The 16,005-nt window shown below is 36.9% G+C and overlaps 2 protein-coding genes across 2 annotated transcripts; both read left to right on the forward strand.

The window, feature by feature from the left end:
* The first annotated feature begins 894 nt into the window (after positions 1-894).
* Positions 895-1,969, forward strand: LOC108041521 (pyridoxine/pyridoxamine 5'-phosphate oxidase). The gene is made up of 3 exons (XM_017119452.1): positions 895-1,006; positions 1,067-1,126; positions 1,183-1,969. Coding segments are annotated over exons 1-3 (741 nt in total). The 5' UTR covers positions 895-1,005; the 3' UTR covers positions 1,863-1,969.
* Positions 1,970-8,462: 6,493 nt separating this feature from the next.
* Positions 8,463-13,837, forward strand: LOC108041522 (pyridoxine/pyridoxamine 5'-phosphate oxidase). Its single transcript, XM_017119453.1, has 2 exons — positions 8,463-9,192; positions 13,587-13,837. Exons 1-2 carry the CDS (start codon positions 8,497-8,499, stop codon positions 13,653-13,655), a joined length of 765 nt encoding a protein of 254 aa, XP_016974942.1. The 5' UTR covers positions 8,463-8,496; the 3' UTR covers positions 13,656-13,837.
* The last annotated feature ends 2,168 nt before the right edge of the window (positions 13,838-16,005 follow it).

Raw genomic sequence — 16,005 nt, forward strand, 5'->3', positions numbered from 1 at the left:
AACGATCATTTAAAAACGAGCGCTTCATTAATTTGGCCTAGCCTTAATCGATGTTAACATCGATACTATCGATACTTTTGGTTTTCGGAAAACATCGCCTGGTTTTAAAAGAATTTTCAGGAAGTTTCAGAAAAGTTTAATTATGGCAAACTTTAAAGCTTGTCAAAAAAAAGGGTAATTTAATTTAAAATGTTTGTATTTTATTATATAAATAATAATGTGTTGATGGATCGAGAGAAATCAATTATACAAATTTTTAGAAGTTAATGAATATGTGCATATTTTGTTTTATGTTTTATTATTATTGTTTATATTATGACAATTATGATTAGAAAACCACAAGAAATGAAATAACTAGGACTGTTTATTTGAAAAAACCCTAGTGTTCTACTGAATTGGCTTTCAATTGCTTATTTATTTTCCACACATATACTTAGTATTGATTTTGCTGAGGAAAGTAAGGAATTTTTGTTGTCCGTTTAAATTTATACCTTGAGGTAAATCTCTCTATTTGCTGAAAAAATGAAGTTATATCGTTCTTCCCATTATTTTCCTTTGAATTTTCGAATATTTTCTATGGAAATATTTTCAAAAAATTTAAATTTTATTTCTGAAATTGTGAGCAATTACTAAATTTTGGAATATATCATACATCCATAAAAACAACGTTGATATAACATAAATTGAATTGTTAATTTTAGTCCAGATTATTTGAAACATATATGACTGAAATTTAATAAGCTCAAGACTAGGCCCCAGTGTATGCCTTCAATAATTTATTTTAAAAATTTTATTTTGCGCGGGTTTGCTAACGTTTTGCCCGATAGGTGTATTCGATAGACGCACTAGTTATCACCCCTGGCATAATCATATCCAATTCTGCAGTGTGGCAACTTCATCTCAACCAGCTGTTTTTTGCATATTATTTTCGCCAAACCACTTTGCGATTAAGCGACGGGAGATAAAAAATTAACCAGCAGATAAGCTCAAAACTAACCTTGAATAAGTACGTGTTATTGTGGCCTGCGCTGGTTGAACTAATCAGTACATAAACCCCACAAAACAGTGAAGTTCCTGCAAACAATCCGCAAGATGAGCCAAGAAATCTCTGACGTCAAGCTTTCGGGTGGGTAACTTTAATATATTTTGCACTCGTTATAGTAAATCTAAATCCCATTTTAGCACTTCGTCTAAAGTACCATGAACGGAAGGAGGCTTTCCTGGAAGAGAATATCAATGTAAAAAACCCCTTTTGCGTGTTTCGCGATTGGCTGGAGTTGGCCCTGAAAACACCGGAGATTTTGGAGCCCAATGCCGCCGCTTTGGCCACCGTCAGTCCCGAAGGAAAACCATCGAATCGATTTGTCTTAGTGAAAGAAGCTACCGCTGAAGGTTTCACTTTTTTCACCAACTACAAAAGTCGCAAGGCCGATGAGATCAAGGCCAATCCCAATGTAGCCATATCTATCTACTGGCTTCCTTTGCGAAGGAGTGTCCGCATCGAGGGCGTGGCCGAGAAGATTCCGCTAGAGGATTCCCTTAAGTATTTTCACGAACGGCCCAGGGCCAGTCAAATTGGATCCGCTGCCAGTCCTCAAAGCCAGCGGATTCCGTCGCGAAACTACTTGGACCAGGTGGAGGCAGAAATCAAGGAGAGACTAGGTCCCGATGGAGAGGTTCCACTGCCCAGCTGGGGCGGTTACCTAGTGCGGCCCAACCTCATTGAATTCTGGCAGGGCCAGACCGATCGCCTTCACGATCGTATCCGCTTTAGACGAGGTGCTGGAGTGGAATCCGAGGTCGACGGGGAACTCGTCCACAAGGGAGAGGATGGTTGGGTCTACGAGAGATTGGCTCCCTAAGCATGAAAATCTGTCTTTCAGCAACATATGGATTCGCACTGTCTTCCAAATGTAATTGAAATGGACGAGAAGTTTTTCAAATGTTAAATACACAATATTGCTGATTATTCTTATGAGTTTTAATTAAGAAGTGTTATGCTCAAATCTGTGAATTCACTTTCATGCAGCTATCCCAGAACTTTATTTTATTTTTAACAATAAATTATATATCTATCTCAAGTTTAGCGATTTACCTTCGTTACCTTTCCACTTCCTACTCAAGATCGGTACATCAGGCAAGTCGATCCAGCCACGACCATCTATCCGTATCCCCGACTCAACTCAATGTATGAATCCGAAATCGTATACAACTGTAGTATTTATATGCTATAGAAACTATCAGAAAATCGAAATGACTTTAATGTTCTAATTACAATATTTCCATAGAGTATTTCAATAATGTTGCTTAATATTTTATTTCTTTGCTTGCTTTTAGTTTTCTTTGTTTCTATAATAGTTTAAGTTACGTATAATATGTTTTACTGATTAACTTTGCCATATGTAAGAGTGTTATAATAATCTTAATGTTATTTAGGTAGGATTGGATTTTTATAATCTTGATCTTATTAATTATATTGAATTTTCTCCTTCCGAGATTAACAATAATATAATACATATAAATATTATATTAATATTAACTTAACTAAAATTCATATTGACTGGCACAGAGTAAGTGCGCCCCAGTGATAGTTATCAGTATTTTTGATTGTGCGCGCTGTATAATGTCTATGTTGATTCCGCGTTCCCCCACAGCTGGTAGCCATATGTCCAAATGGGTTTAAGAATTGAGTTGTAAAGTTTATTTTTATATGCCAGTCAAATAGCCACCTCCCGACTACATCAAGATAATCAGCAAGTTGGCTTGTTGCTCGGATTGGTCATCTTGAGCGACTCAGCAGTATCGTCGGAAAACGTGGACGTTGTTAGTACCTTGTTCGTAGGGATATCCGCAGAATATGTATGTATATGACAAATAGAGTAGGCCCAAGTGCGCTTTCTTGTGGAACTCCAGCTTCAATAATTTATTCGTTCGATATTTCTGCTTTGCATCTCACTAAAAGTACTCTATTGTAGAAATACGAATCGAGGAGCTTTTGGGTGGAGATAGGCAAATGCATCTTGCTTTTATGTATGGGACCATCAAGGCAACTCGGTCGAAAGCTTGTGATGCATCGAAGAATGTAGCGCTATAAAATGCTCGATGCTCAAAAGCTGATTTTATTCTGTTAACTTGCTCGATGGTTTATTGGTTTCTTCGGAAGCCAAACTGATCTGCCGGGATGACATTGTGCGCTTCCAAATATGGAATTTAGACAAACAAGACAGTATTATTGGTCTGTGCGATGACGGAATTGTGTGGTCTTTTCCGGGCTTTGGTATCATTGCACTATGGGGCCAACGACCACTTTTGTTGGCCAAAATTATTAACTCGCTTGCTTAAAGCCTAGTATCCTGATCGACGAAAACCGTACGCCAGTCATGAGAGAGAGCGAGAGGCAAATATCTGGCGTTCACTTTTCGTCGGGCCTTTTTTTCACGTCGGTCCCCTGACGAACGAAAAAAATACCAGAAAATTCCATAGCGTTGCCAGTCTGCGGAAATGAGTTTTGGGTGAACCCTAGCGAAAAGATTAAAAAATTTAATCTTTTGGCGTGCGCTTCTCACTGAACATTATAAAGCCTAGTATCCAGATCGACAAACGATTACGCTAGCGTAAAAACTTTAATCTTTCCAGTGTGACCAAAAGTTTGAGAGTTCATCAGATTTAAGCCTGCTACGGTCGTACTGTCAATCAGCTGGGTTTGTTGACAAGCAGTTAAAATTCAAATATCGTATTTGCGGGAAAGAGCCTTTAAAAGATATTATCAAATACCTTGGCAAGACAAGTCTGCCGCTGTACAAAGAATTTAAAAAACAATACAATACAAATTTAACAGTTCTTTTTTTTTATTTACTGATAATTATTTGCTAATTTAAAGTTCATAACTGCACTTTTATTGTGTTTTTTCGTACATTCTGGACCTAAAAAACATTTTGCTCTGACAAGAGGCACCCCAGATAGTATTAATGTTATTTTGTCCTCTCATGTAAACACCTGCAATCGACTTTTGTGAGTTTTTTGAGTTTTTCCTTCCATTTCTTATAATGTTCAGTGAGAAGCCCACGCCAAAAGATTAAATTTTTTAATCTTTTCGCTAGGGTTCACCCAAAGTTTATTTCCGCAGACGTGGCAACGCTATGGAATTTTCTGGTATTTTTTTCGTCGATCAGGAGACCGACGTGAAAAAAAGGCCCGACGAAAAGTGAACGCCAGCTGTTTGCCTCTCGCTCTCTCTCATGACTGGCGTTCGGTTTACGTCGATGTGGATACTAGGCTTAAGAAATGTAGGGAAAAACTCAAAAAACTCACAAAAGTCGATTGCAGGTGTTTACATGTGAGGACAAAATAACATTAATACTATCTGTGGTGCCTCTTGTCAGAGCAAAATGTTTTTTAGGTCCAGAATGTACGAAAAAACACAATAAAAGTGCAGCTATGAACTTTAAATTAGCAAATAATTATCAGTAAATTAAAAAAAACAACTGTTAAATTTAAATTGTATTGTTTTTTAATTTCTTTGTACAGCTGCAGACTTGTCTTGCCAAGGTATTTGATAATATCTCTAAAGGCTCTTTCCCGCAAATACGATATTTGAATTTTAACTGCTTGTCAACAAACCCAGCTGATTGACAGTACGACCGTAGCACGCTTAAATCTGATGAACTCTCAAACTTTTGGTCATACTGGAAAGATTAAAGTTTTTACGCTAGCGTAATCGTTTGTCGATCTGGATACTAGGCTTTAATTTCAAAGATATCGAGATAAAACTTGACCAATCGTTTTTTGGTATTCTTAGGCAACATATATGTTAAAACAATAGAATCGAACGAATATATCCCATAGCTGCATTACGATCGATTTATTCAACTTTGTTGTTTTTTAAGATAATCGAATAATATTTTTTTTTATTATATACTTTATAATTACATTTATATTATATTTTTTTATATTTTTTATATCTGCCTTTGAATAGAATTAAAAATGGGAAACAAAATGTTCTTCGTTCCACAAAGGTGCAATGTAAATGCACAAAAATCGGATTAAACAAGTTGTATAGATAAGTATATAAAAGGCACCTGCTATTAAAACTCATGCTCTTCGAATTTAAGTCCAATATTGCATGGAAAATAGAAAAGATTCTTATTTTCATCGAAACTACTGTGAAAGTTGCAAAATTTGAGGCTAAGTACTTAAAAATTAAATTACGGAAAAAGTGGCAATAAGTGGCGATTCTAACAATATACATTTTAACAAGAATTTAATAATCTACAAATCTTAATAAGTTTCAGAAGTGGACTCCGCTGCACTCACTTTGTTGCTCTACTTAAAAGTTAGTTTTCTAATTAAAAAACGAGGTTTAGTCAACTCTAACACTTCAGTACAAAAACAACATGATAGATTTCAACCGTTTAGACACATAAACACTTAGTATACACCACCATTCATCGAAATTATATCAGAAAATTTTTTTGGAACGCTTTTAAACTGTTTTTTTAAACAGTTATATAAACAGAATATATACATAAGTCGAAATTCAAACGCACGAGACTTGCGTCTTAAACATCTGATTTAACAGCAGTTATCTTAACAGAAGCGCCCTCTATCGGAAATCCTGAAACGTAACATTGCAGATTGGTCTTCTATTAATGTATCCTAAAACAACTTTTTTGGATTTTACGACTTTTCAAAAATAGGTTTTGGCCAACAAAAGTGGACGCTGGCCCCATAGTGCATTGTGATAGATTTTTTCCACTTATTTGGGAATTAGCCGATATTAATGATACCATTAAAGAGTTTACAAACGAGCACAATAGCACCGTTTGGAAGTTATCATTTATTAGTTATTACCATTTTTGAGGTTAATAAGTCACCACCCTGTTTTGGTTTTAGTCCCCTAATGACTTTTTTGATTTCGTTTGGCTGAAACGGAGTTGGGAAAGATGTTGGCTGGAAAACACTTTGAAGATCTGAAGCAAATTTTTGCTTTAAAGATGGTGATCTGCTGGTCTGCCATGCATGTTAAGAAGTATTATTAGCACAGGCGAGTGGTCGAAAGCACTTTGGCACATATTAGATTACAAAATCAAAAAGATCTGGGAGATTAAATATTTCCTTTAGTAACCGGAACAACAACGAAGTTACACAAAGTGTATATTAGTATTGCACATATTATATTGCTCCGCACGGCTCTCATTGAAGCTGGAACAATCAGTAATTCCAGACCATTAACCTTTGTCTCCCTAGACTCAGCATACAATGAGTTACCCCAAATCACTTGCTTCTAGGACCATCGAACCGCTAAAAACCAATGGCAAAGGACAAAACTGATCTGACACTGCGATGGCATCAAACTCAATCCTTCGCTGGTAAATTTTGGAAGAGTTGGGTAAATGAATACACATTTACACTAACTAGGGGCAGCAAATGGTTCGCAAAAATTTCCACCAATCGCCATTTGAGATGTGTTTGTCTTTATTAATGATCAACTACTACGAAATCTGAAGCCCACGCGACGAATAAGTAAGAGCTCCAATATGGACACACAAAGGATTGATAAATTGGTTACACCAACACCAACATTTGATATGGTAACGCCTTAGGTTATAAGAGATAAGCAGCAACTCAAAGTTTATAAAGCCTTTTTAATTTGATTATATTTGGAAATAAATAAAGCTGCTATATGAATTTGTCAACTTTTAACTTTTGCGTCTTTCATACCAATGTTTTTATTAATAGAGTGCTTTGTGAAACTCAATTCACCTTCATGCTTTGTAGTGTTCATAGGTAGTTTACAAGAAAAAGCCAACTGACAATATTGGCTTCACAACAGTTGTATTTTTGTTAGAAAGTACAGTTAACAAAAGTTGGAAGAGAGTTGTGGTTGGTAATGTGTGCTTCTAGAAGAGCTAGTATACCTAGGTTGTGGGGTTTAAAGAGAGTGTGTAATTCTTTGTAGGTATTTCTATAGCCATGTATGCCGTTAGCATTGTAGAACAAAAGTGGAAAAGCAGTAGGCCTTAAAATAAGTTACTTAATTAAAGAATAGTAATTAATTATCTGTTTTCTTGAGATCTATTTAGTATTTAAAATTAAATAAATGGTGTAGTCTGGTGAAAGTGACTTTCTTGCTAGATTTTAGTTTTACTTTTAAAGTCACCTTGTTTTAATGTTTGGATGGCAATCATTGGGGAATGTTAGACATTTTTGGAAAAAGAGCATTGGCTTAGTTGGTCGTTTCCTTCGTATTCGGAGTAAGCACAAAACTTTGGTTTGGTCCAATTTGGAAAGGTAAAAACTACTACACAATGGAAGAAATATGGTCAGAAAACTTAGGTTTTGGGTCCAGAAGTTCACGAAGATCATAAACATGCATGATTCTACTTAACCCTAATCCACTTACCTAATACGTGGTATATTGTGGGTTGGCCCGAAAAAATGTCACCACCATCATTTAAAAACATTTAGATCCGATTGGAAGTCAGAACTGCGAGAATTTTCGCTATGTCTGTTTCTACGCAAACTAGTCTCTCAGTTTTAAAGCTATCGAATTGAAACTTTGCACATCCTATAGCTGCCATATAACTGAACGATTGAAATGCAATAACTTTGGTGTTTTTAAAGTTAGGAAGTTGGGATTTGTTTGGGAATTTTGGTCAAAAGTGGGCAACGCAGTGAAGGAGACATCTCCGACCCTATAAAGTATATATATTCTTGATCAGGATCACCTCCTGAGTTGATATAGCCATGTCCGTCTGTCCGTCTGTCTGTTTTTACGCAAACTCTCTCAGTTTTAAAGATATCGAATTGAAACTTTGCACACACCCTTCTTTCCTTTGCACGCAGTATATAAGTCGGAACGGCCGGGATCGGCCGACTATATCCTATGGCTGCCATACAACTGATTGATCGGAAATGCCATAACTTTGGTGTTTGTAAAGTTAGGAAGTTAAGATTTTCTATGGGTTTTATTTTTGGCCAATCAATCTGACCTACCAAATTTCAGTAGGTTTAGGAAGTTGGGATTTTCTATGGGTTTTATTTTTGGCTAATTAATCCGACCCACCAAATTTCATAAGGATCGGCCGACTATATACTATAGCTGCCATATAACTGAACGATTGAAAATGCCACAACTTTGGTGTTTTTAAAGTTAGGAAGTTGGGATTTTTTATGAGTATTAAGAATGCATCATAGGAATAATTTTGGAGAATATAAATTATAGAGTATTCTGCAAGGGTATATCAACTTCGGCTCCGCCCGAAGTTAGCTTTCCTTTCTTGTTTTTTTATGTGCTTGTTCTTTTTTATAAAGGTGGTGTATAGTTGTTAACGACAAAACTGGCGAGGGTTTGCCTATGGAATTACTTATTGAAAATGGAGGTCGAGACATTTTGTTTCCTTTCTTGTTTTTGATCATTTTGTCAATTTGAAATACTTCAAAATATGTTCAATAAATTTCAAGGCACTTTAGTTATACGCCACATTTCAAATTACAATGACGTCCGTTTTGGTACAAAAGCTTTGGGGCACACTTTTGTGGACCGGGTCAATTAATCGCATTCGGCAGCACGTGAACCACTTTTCCCACAATATAGCTAGTGAGGAGCATCGCATCTACGATGAACCATACGTAATCTTTCAGAACTGGCTGGTGGCTGCCCAAAAACAGGCGCCTCAGGTGCGTCCGAGACTCGCCTGCATGGCCACTGTGGACAAAGCCGGCGAACCTGTGACCCGGCTGACCAGCATCGAGGAGGTCAGCGCGAGAGGGATCACGTTCTTCACAACGCTGGGCAGTCGGCAGGCGGGCGAGATTAGTGCCAATCCGCACGTGTCGCTGCACTTCAATTGGGCGCCACTCATGCGAAGTGTCCGGATAGCTGGATCCGCCCATCAGTTGACGGAGGAGCAGGCGCTGGACCAGTTCCGCAGATATCCCCGCCACGTCCAGATGTACATCACCCACGGACCACGATACGCGGCGGCCGACTGGCAATCTCGCTCAGGGGTCTTTGCGCGAATCCTACAGCGCCTGAATGTCTGGCTTGGCAAGACGCCGGAGGAGATTCCAATGCCGTCCAACTGGGGAGGCTACATCCTGACGCCCAGCATTTTCGAGTTCGGGATGCTTAGCGGGCAGAAGGCCGGCAGGACACGGGTGACTTTCCGCCGCTGCCTTGAAATGCCCAGGGTAAGTCCCAGAAGTCGCGATTTTGTAATAAAATCCATGACTTGTTAGTTTAGATAAAAATTGGGATTACAGAGACTTCGGTCTCTGAAAATGCATGTCATGGAAGTTCGACAGTATTTTTTAAATTATTCCAAAAAAAGGGAACAAGTTTATATATAAGAAGAAAGGAAAGCTAACTTCGGACGGAGCCGAAGTTGCAGAATATTCTGTAAATTATATTCCTCAAAATTATTCATTTGATGCATTCTTAATACTCAAAAAAAGTCCCAATTTCCTAATTTTAAAAACACCAAAGTTATGGCATTTCCAATTGTTCAGTTATATGGCAGCTATAAGAAATAGTCGGCCGATCATTATGAAATTTGGTATGTCGGATTAATTGGCCAAAAATAAAGCTCATAGAAAATCCCAACTTCCTAACTTTAAAAACACCAAAGTTATGGCTTTTCCGATCGTTCAGTTATATGGCAGCTATATGATATAGTCGCCCGATCCGACTTATATACTACCTGCAATAGAAAGACAACTTTTGGGAAAGTTTCAAGCAGATAGCTTTAAAACTGAGGGACTAGTTTGCGTAGAAACGGACGGACGGACAGACAGACGGACGGACAGACGGACGGACAGACGGACAGGCTAGATCGACTCTCTCTCTAGTCTCTCAGTTTTAAAGCTATCGAGTTCAAACTTTGCACACACCCTTCTTTCCTTTGCACGCAGTATATATGTCAGAACGGCCGGGATCGGCCGACTATATCCTATAGCTGCCATATAACTGATTGATCGGAAATGGCATAACTTTGGTGTTTGTAAAGTTAGGATGTTGGGATTTTCTATGGGTTTTATTTTTAGCCAATCAATCCGACCTATTAAATTTCATAAGGATCGGCCGACTATATCCTATAGCTGCCATATAACTGGATTGGAAATGCCATAACTTTGGTGTTTTTAAAGTTAGGAAGTTGGGATTTTTTATAAGTATTAAGAATGCATCATATGAATAATTTTGGAGAATATAATTTACAGAGTATTCTGCAAGGGCTCCGCCCGAAGTTAGCTTTCCTTTCTTGTTATTTTATAATTTTAGTTAATCTTCTAATTTTCTCTTTGTGTTTTTTGCCTATGTTTTCGTTATTGTTAAATTGTTGTCCTCTTAGACTTTGTGTGAATTAAATCCTGGGGTGAACTTGGTCTCCGAATTTCCTTTCTGAACATTGTGTAATTTGCCTTTGCACTTATTAGAAAAGACAGGAATCGGCATTGTATTCGGTTTGTATTCTCCTAATATTTTGTTGTAGTACCCTTTTATTTTTAAAGGTATATTTCGCTTGGAACGCATTGATTTTCTTCAGGTAATAGTATCAATTGTTAAATAATACATCTGTGTACATTAAAAAATGTTCAGTCTATTCTTGCAAGCCTCGTTACTGAGTGGATAGAGTATTATACGTTTTAAATGTTATATAAATTTCTGTAATTTTGATGTTTAGAGTTCTGATTCGTATTGTTTGCAGAAATCTTTAAACAAGTTTAATAAAACTGTACTCATAAGTCGCACGTTATTTTATTCAGATGCCATTAAACTTTACATTGATCAGGCCACATTTATTCTACTCCGAGCTGGAAGTGTATATCCCTAACTCGTCTATAATAGTAAATATGCTTTTATTATTTTTTTAATTTAGGTATATGTGTTCATCGCCCGGTTTCTCTGCAATACTATTATTCCTGCGGGTTCCTATCAATTCTTATCGAAACTATTATTCTATTCCCCTATGGCTGCCAATTCTTGATTATTATACCCGTTACTCGTAGAGTAAAAGGGTATATTGTATTCGTGCAAAAGTATGTAACAGGTAGAAGGAAGCGTTTCCGACCCTATAAAGTATATATATTCTTGTTCAGGATCACTAGCCGAGTCGATCTAGCCATGTCCGTCTGTCCGTCTGTCTGTCCGTCTGTCTGTCCGTCCGTATGAACGCTGAGATCTCGGAAACTATAAAAGCTAGAAGATTGGCATTTTGCATGTAGATTTTAGGAGTTCCTACGCAGCGCAAGTTTGTTTCAAAATGGTGCCACGCCCCCTCTGACGCCCACAAGCCACAAGCTGTGGCCACAGTTTTGATGATATTATGAAAATTTTAATTGATATGTATTTGTTTCGTCAATAAATATCGATTGGCCTAATAAAAGTTTGCCACGCCCACTCTAACGCCCAAAAACCTATTAAACGCTTAAGCCTGGCTAGCGCCTACATTTCCGCCTTTCATGACGCCATCTAACGGATGACTTTCTAACAGCTGGCCAAGGTGCTCAACAGAGTCAACGTTAATTCTCGATAAGGATTTCTACTAAAGGAAATTGTGATGGTTATACCCGTTACTCGTAGAGTAAAAGAGTATATTGTATTCGTGCAAAAGTATGTAACAGCTCGACGGAAGCGATTCCGACCCTATAAAGTATATATATTCTTGATCAGGGTCACTAGCCGAGTCGATATAGCCATATCCGTCTGTCCGTCTGTCTGTCCGTCCGTATGAACGCTGAGATCTCGGAAACTATAAAAGCTAGAAGATTGGCATTTTGCATGCAGATTCTAGGAGTTCCTACGCAGCGCAAGTTTGTTTCAAAAAGGTGCCACGCCCCCTTTAACGCCCACAATCGCTAATAAACGATTTTAAAAATTTAAATATTTCGGAAAAGTAAAAATGCAGTTTTATTGTGTTAAATGTAGAAGAAATTTTTCAAATCGGACCATTCGTTAAAACGTTCTCCCTCGCACTCCCTTTACCTGAGTAACGGGTATCTGATAGTCGGGGCACCCGACTATAACGTTCTCTCTTGTTTTCATTTGTCAATACCGAACTATATCCCAAGAACTATGCAAATCAAATCTAGTTAGCCAAATTGGAGGTCTGAGTCAAACAATGGCGTATGTGTGTATGTATGTAAGCATATACATATGTATGTATTTACATTGTACACAGTTGTACACAGTTAGACTTTAATATATATATTACTATTTAAGAATGTATGTGTTTAGCCAATATATGTATGTATGTTTAATATTTCTAAACAATTTATTGCACTCAAAAACATAAATATAAACACAGCTGCTGGTGCAGGACAAAAGCTGCCTGCGCTAAAGCAGCGCTGGTGCTGATGCTCGTGCTGTAAAGCTGCCAGCACTAAGAGATCGCCGAATTCAAATTGATAATTTGAACTTTTTGTCCTTTTTTCCTGTGGTCACTATAATTCACATTATGTTAAAAAAACAAAAAAAAACACAAGAAGGCATATTTATATTAAGTTGTTTAGCTGAGTAACGGGTATCTAATAGTCGAGGCACTCGACTATAGCGTTCTCTTGTTTTCAATAGCTTCCTCCTGCTGGTCTTTTCTGTAATTTCTGGTAATATGATTATGCATCTCACTGCTTTGTTTATCCGACAATACGCAGAATATTTACAATACCAGTTCCTCAGAAATAGAGATCGCTTCCGCTTTATAATTTCCTTTAGCTTACATCCCTGTTATTACACTTTTTTCCTATTCCATGTGACTCAGATCTTGTTCCAGAACGGCACTACTTTTGTAGCTCCTGCCGTTCTCTACAACTATTTGAATGTTATATTCATTTATCATCATGGTTTCTTTATTTGATGCAATTTCTGACCACGTTAAGGGTAGATGGTTTGTAAATATATATCATAGTTTTGAACGGACAGATACCTCTATATCATGGCAGGCATTTCCTTTCCATGCCTGAATAGTACATTTCTTTACCAGTACTGTATTTCTGCCTTCAAGCTGTTTGTTGTTTTAGCAGCAAATTCATTTAAAAATATCTTTTATAACAAAATAGTCCTAGGAATGATGTTGGAAAATTTCTAATAATTCGGTTACATGTCTGAAATACTCAACTTCTCTTCTTCATTGCGTTATATCAAGGGTCTATCGACTTGGTGAACACCGTGGGTAATAGTTCATGCGCTCTTGTAAGGACGATTAAAATATGATATCATACACAAATAAAAGACGGCACTTTTCCAGCAAATATCCAAAGATATTATTCGTTAATCTTTAAAGAGTTAAGAAGCTTTGCTAAACGCGAAAGGCATTCTTACTTATTAAAACTGCAGGCCTCTACTGCTGTGGAGGAGGTACCTAACTTTTTTCGACTTCACCATTTTGCATTTTTCCTCCCGAATGGCATCCTATCTTTAGGTGTCAACCATGGAGTGCACCGGTAACTAGATGCCGAATGCTTATATCAACTCAGGATGCGATCCTGATCAAGAATATATATACTTTATAGGGTCGGAGATGTCTCCTTCACTGCGTTGCACACTTTTGACCAAAATATAAAAATAAATGACTATACATATTTTTCAGGGGTCAAGAGCTGGTTCCGTTCAAGCTGAGAGGCAGGATTGGATCTATGATTCGTGTGAGGAAAATTAATAAGAAATTTCCTCAAGATCTTATTCGGCTTTAATTCTCTCTTGTCATCATAACCTTAAAATCCGATTATTTTTTTCCCGGCCATCCTTCTAAGCGTGAGCTAAATTTTAAGTCAACTAAATTACATTTTTATATAAATATTGTTAAAAAAAACTTAACTTCTGTAAATCTGCGAAAAATAAAGATATCTATCAAATTAAAAATGGCGTTTCAAATGAAATCAAATGGTTGATCCTTAAGGAGCTAGCACAAATATGGGAGTGGAATAGAACAAATACATATGTTCCTAAAATCACAATATTAAATACAAATAAAGAAAGCTTCGGTTTGATAAATACTCTATAAAACGACTCTAAATACATTTTTTCAATCGTTTTTATTTTCCCATTCATTTTTGGATCTCTGCGATGGTAGATATACGATATATAGTAGTCGACGTTTTTTAAATTAAGAACTTGTTCAAATTGTTAAAAATGACTACATCTTGGAGTAAATACGAATAAGATTAAACAAAAAGAACGTTTCTTTTTCAATTATGTTTCCGATGGTTTGTATGAAAGTTATATGTATAGTCGGACAAACTGATTTATATAATACAAGCATAAAAAAACGACTTTTGGAAATGTATTATTTAATTAGCTTTAAATCTAAAAGAGTAATTTGCGCAGGAACGCTAATGTTTGAATATGTTTAAGTCACACTGCTTAATTTGTTCAAGTCTTCTTAAGAACTGGCAGGTAAGTTAATCAGTATAATGATTTTGTAATAGCAAAACATCGTGGGCTACATCCTGATCTCGGCTTTCAATCCGAAAATTGTAATGCATCAATATCAGTTATCCCCATCATCATATTACGTGAACCGAGAAAAAGTTTTGGGTGAAAGGGAAGATTTCAAAGTTGCTCCCAAGATTACTAAATGAATATTCTTACTATAGAAGTTTTTGACTGAGTATTTGTCGCGCAGAGGAAAAATTCATATTTAAGTACCAGTGCTAGTTATATAATTGCATTAATTTTTATACACTTGCAAAGGGTATTATAATTTTGGTCAGAAGTTTGTAACGCAGTGAAGGAGACGTTTCCGACCCCATAAGGTATATATATTCTTGATCAGGATCAATAGGGGAGTCGATATAGCCATGTCCGTCTGTCCGTCTGTCCGTCTGTCCGTCTGTCCGTTTGTCCGTCTGTTTCAATACCGTTTGCGAGCTCAGTTTAAAAGCTAGCGATCTGAAACTTTCACACTCGTCCTAAAACATGTGTACGCAGATCAAGTTTGAAAACCGCCCCGATCGGATGTCTATATCCTATAGCTCCCATAGGAACAATCGGATATGACTTGCAAGAATGGAATATATTTCGCGCAGTGTAAAAGCTATTGACATAAACCTTTCCAAATCGTATTTTTTTATGCATACCTTGATTAGGGTAAAAGTGCGTGACGATCGGACGTCTATATCCTATAGCTCCCATAGGAACAATATACCTTATTCCTTTCGCTACTTTTTCATTTTTGCAATTTCGGCAAAGTCTGCAGGGGTATTAAAACTTCGGCTTGCCGAAGTTAGCTTCCGTCCTCGTCTTAAGTAAAATAGTTACGGAATTTAAGCTAAAAGTTAGTTTTTAATGCCCCCTCCTCGCGATTTCTTCAACTCAGGACGCGAACCTGATAAAGAATATATATACTTTATAGGGTCGGAGATGTCTCCTTCTCTGCGTTACAAACTTTTGACCAAAATTATAATACCCTCTGCAAGGGCATAAAAGAAATATCTTGATTTTGCTCGTTTGGCATCAAAAGAACATAGTAGTCTAATACATAGCTTTTAAACTGAGGGACTTCAGATAGCGGTTTTAGCAATAGAACCTAGCGGTGTTACTTCTTCACAAATGGTCGAGAGTTTTTATTTTATGAATCGCCCTAAATACACAGAAATTCGTTCCAAAACCACGGCGATTTACCTATAAACTAAAGAAAAGATGAGTCTAAACTAGAGAAAATTCCCCGAAAAAAAAAGAACAGTTCTGCTTTTTTCTAACGGCTGCCAATCCCCCTTGAATGCTTTTTTTTGATGTTTCTTATTTCTAGGCCAATGTTGCAGTACATTTTTTATGAGTGCATTAACATTATATTCCTTTACAAAATATCAAAAGGTATTAAGGGGATGGAAAAATAATCTATTTGCATCCGATTAAAAATCAACGGAGCTTAAGTCATTAACGTATTGTCGCCAAATTGGATTTAAGATAATTAGTCAGATTCAATTGCATTTAAAATGCTTTTACTGCAAGGTTTGCAATCCCTAATTGGAAGTGTGTGGGCACGTAAAAATTTAATAAAATAAATA

The sequence above is a fragment of the Drosophila rhopaloa genome, unplaced genomic scaffold (assembly GCF_018152115.1).
Source record: "Drosophila rhopaloa isolate 14029-0021.01 unplaced genomic scaffold, ASM1815211v1 contig_155, whole genome shotgun sequence".
NCBI lineage: Eukaryota > Metazoa > Arthropoda > Insecta > Diptera > Drosophilidae > Drosophila > Drosophila rhopaloa.

Excerpts from the sequence above, each read along its gene's own strand:
- LOC108041521 (XM_017119452.1), top strand. Across the intron at positions 1,127-1,182 it reads CTCTGACGTCAAGCTTTCGG|CACTTCGTCTAAAGTACCAT; the intron begins GTGGGTAACTTT and ends ATCCCATTTTAG.
- LOC108041522 (XM_017119453.1), top strand. The coding sequence starts at position 8,497 with ATGACGTCCGTTTTGGTACAAAAGCTTTGGGGCACACTTTTGTGGACC. Across the intron at positions 9,193-13,586 it reads GCTGCCTTGAAATGCCCAGG|GGGTCAAGAGCTGGTTCCGT; the intron begins GTAAGTCCCAGA and ends CATATTTTTCAG.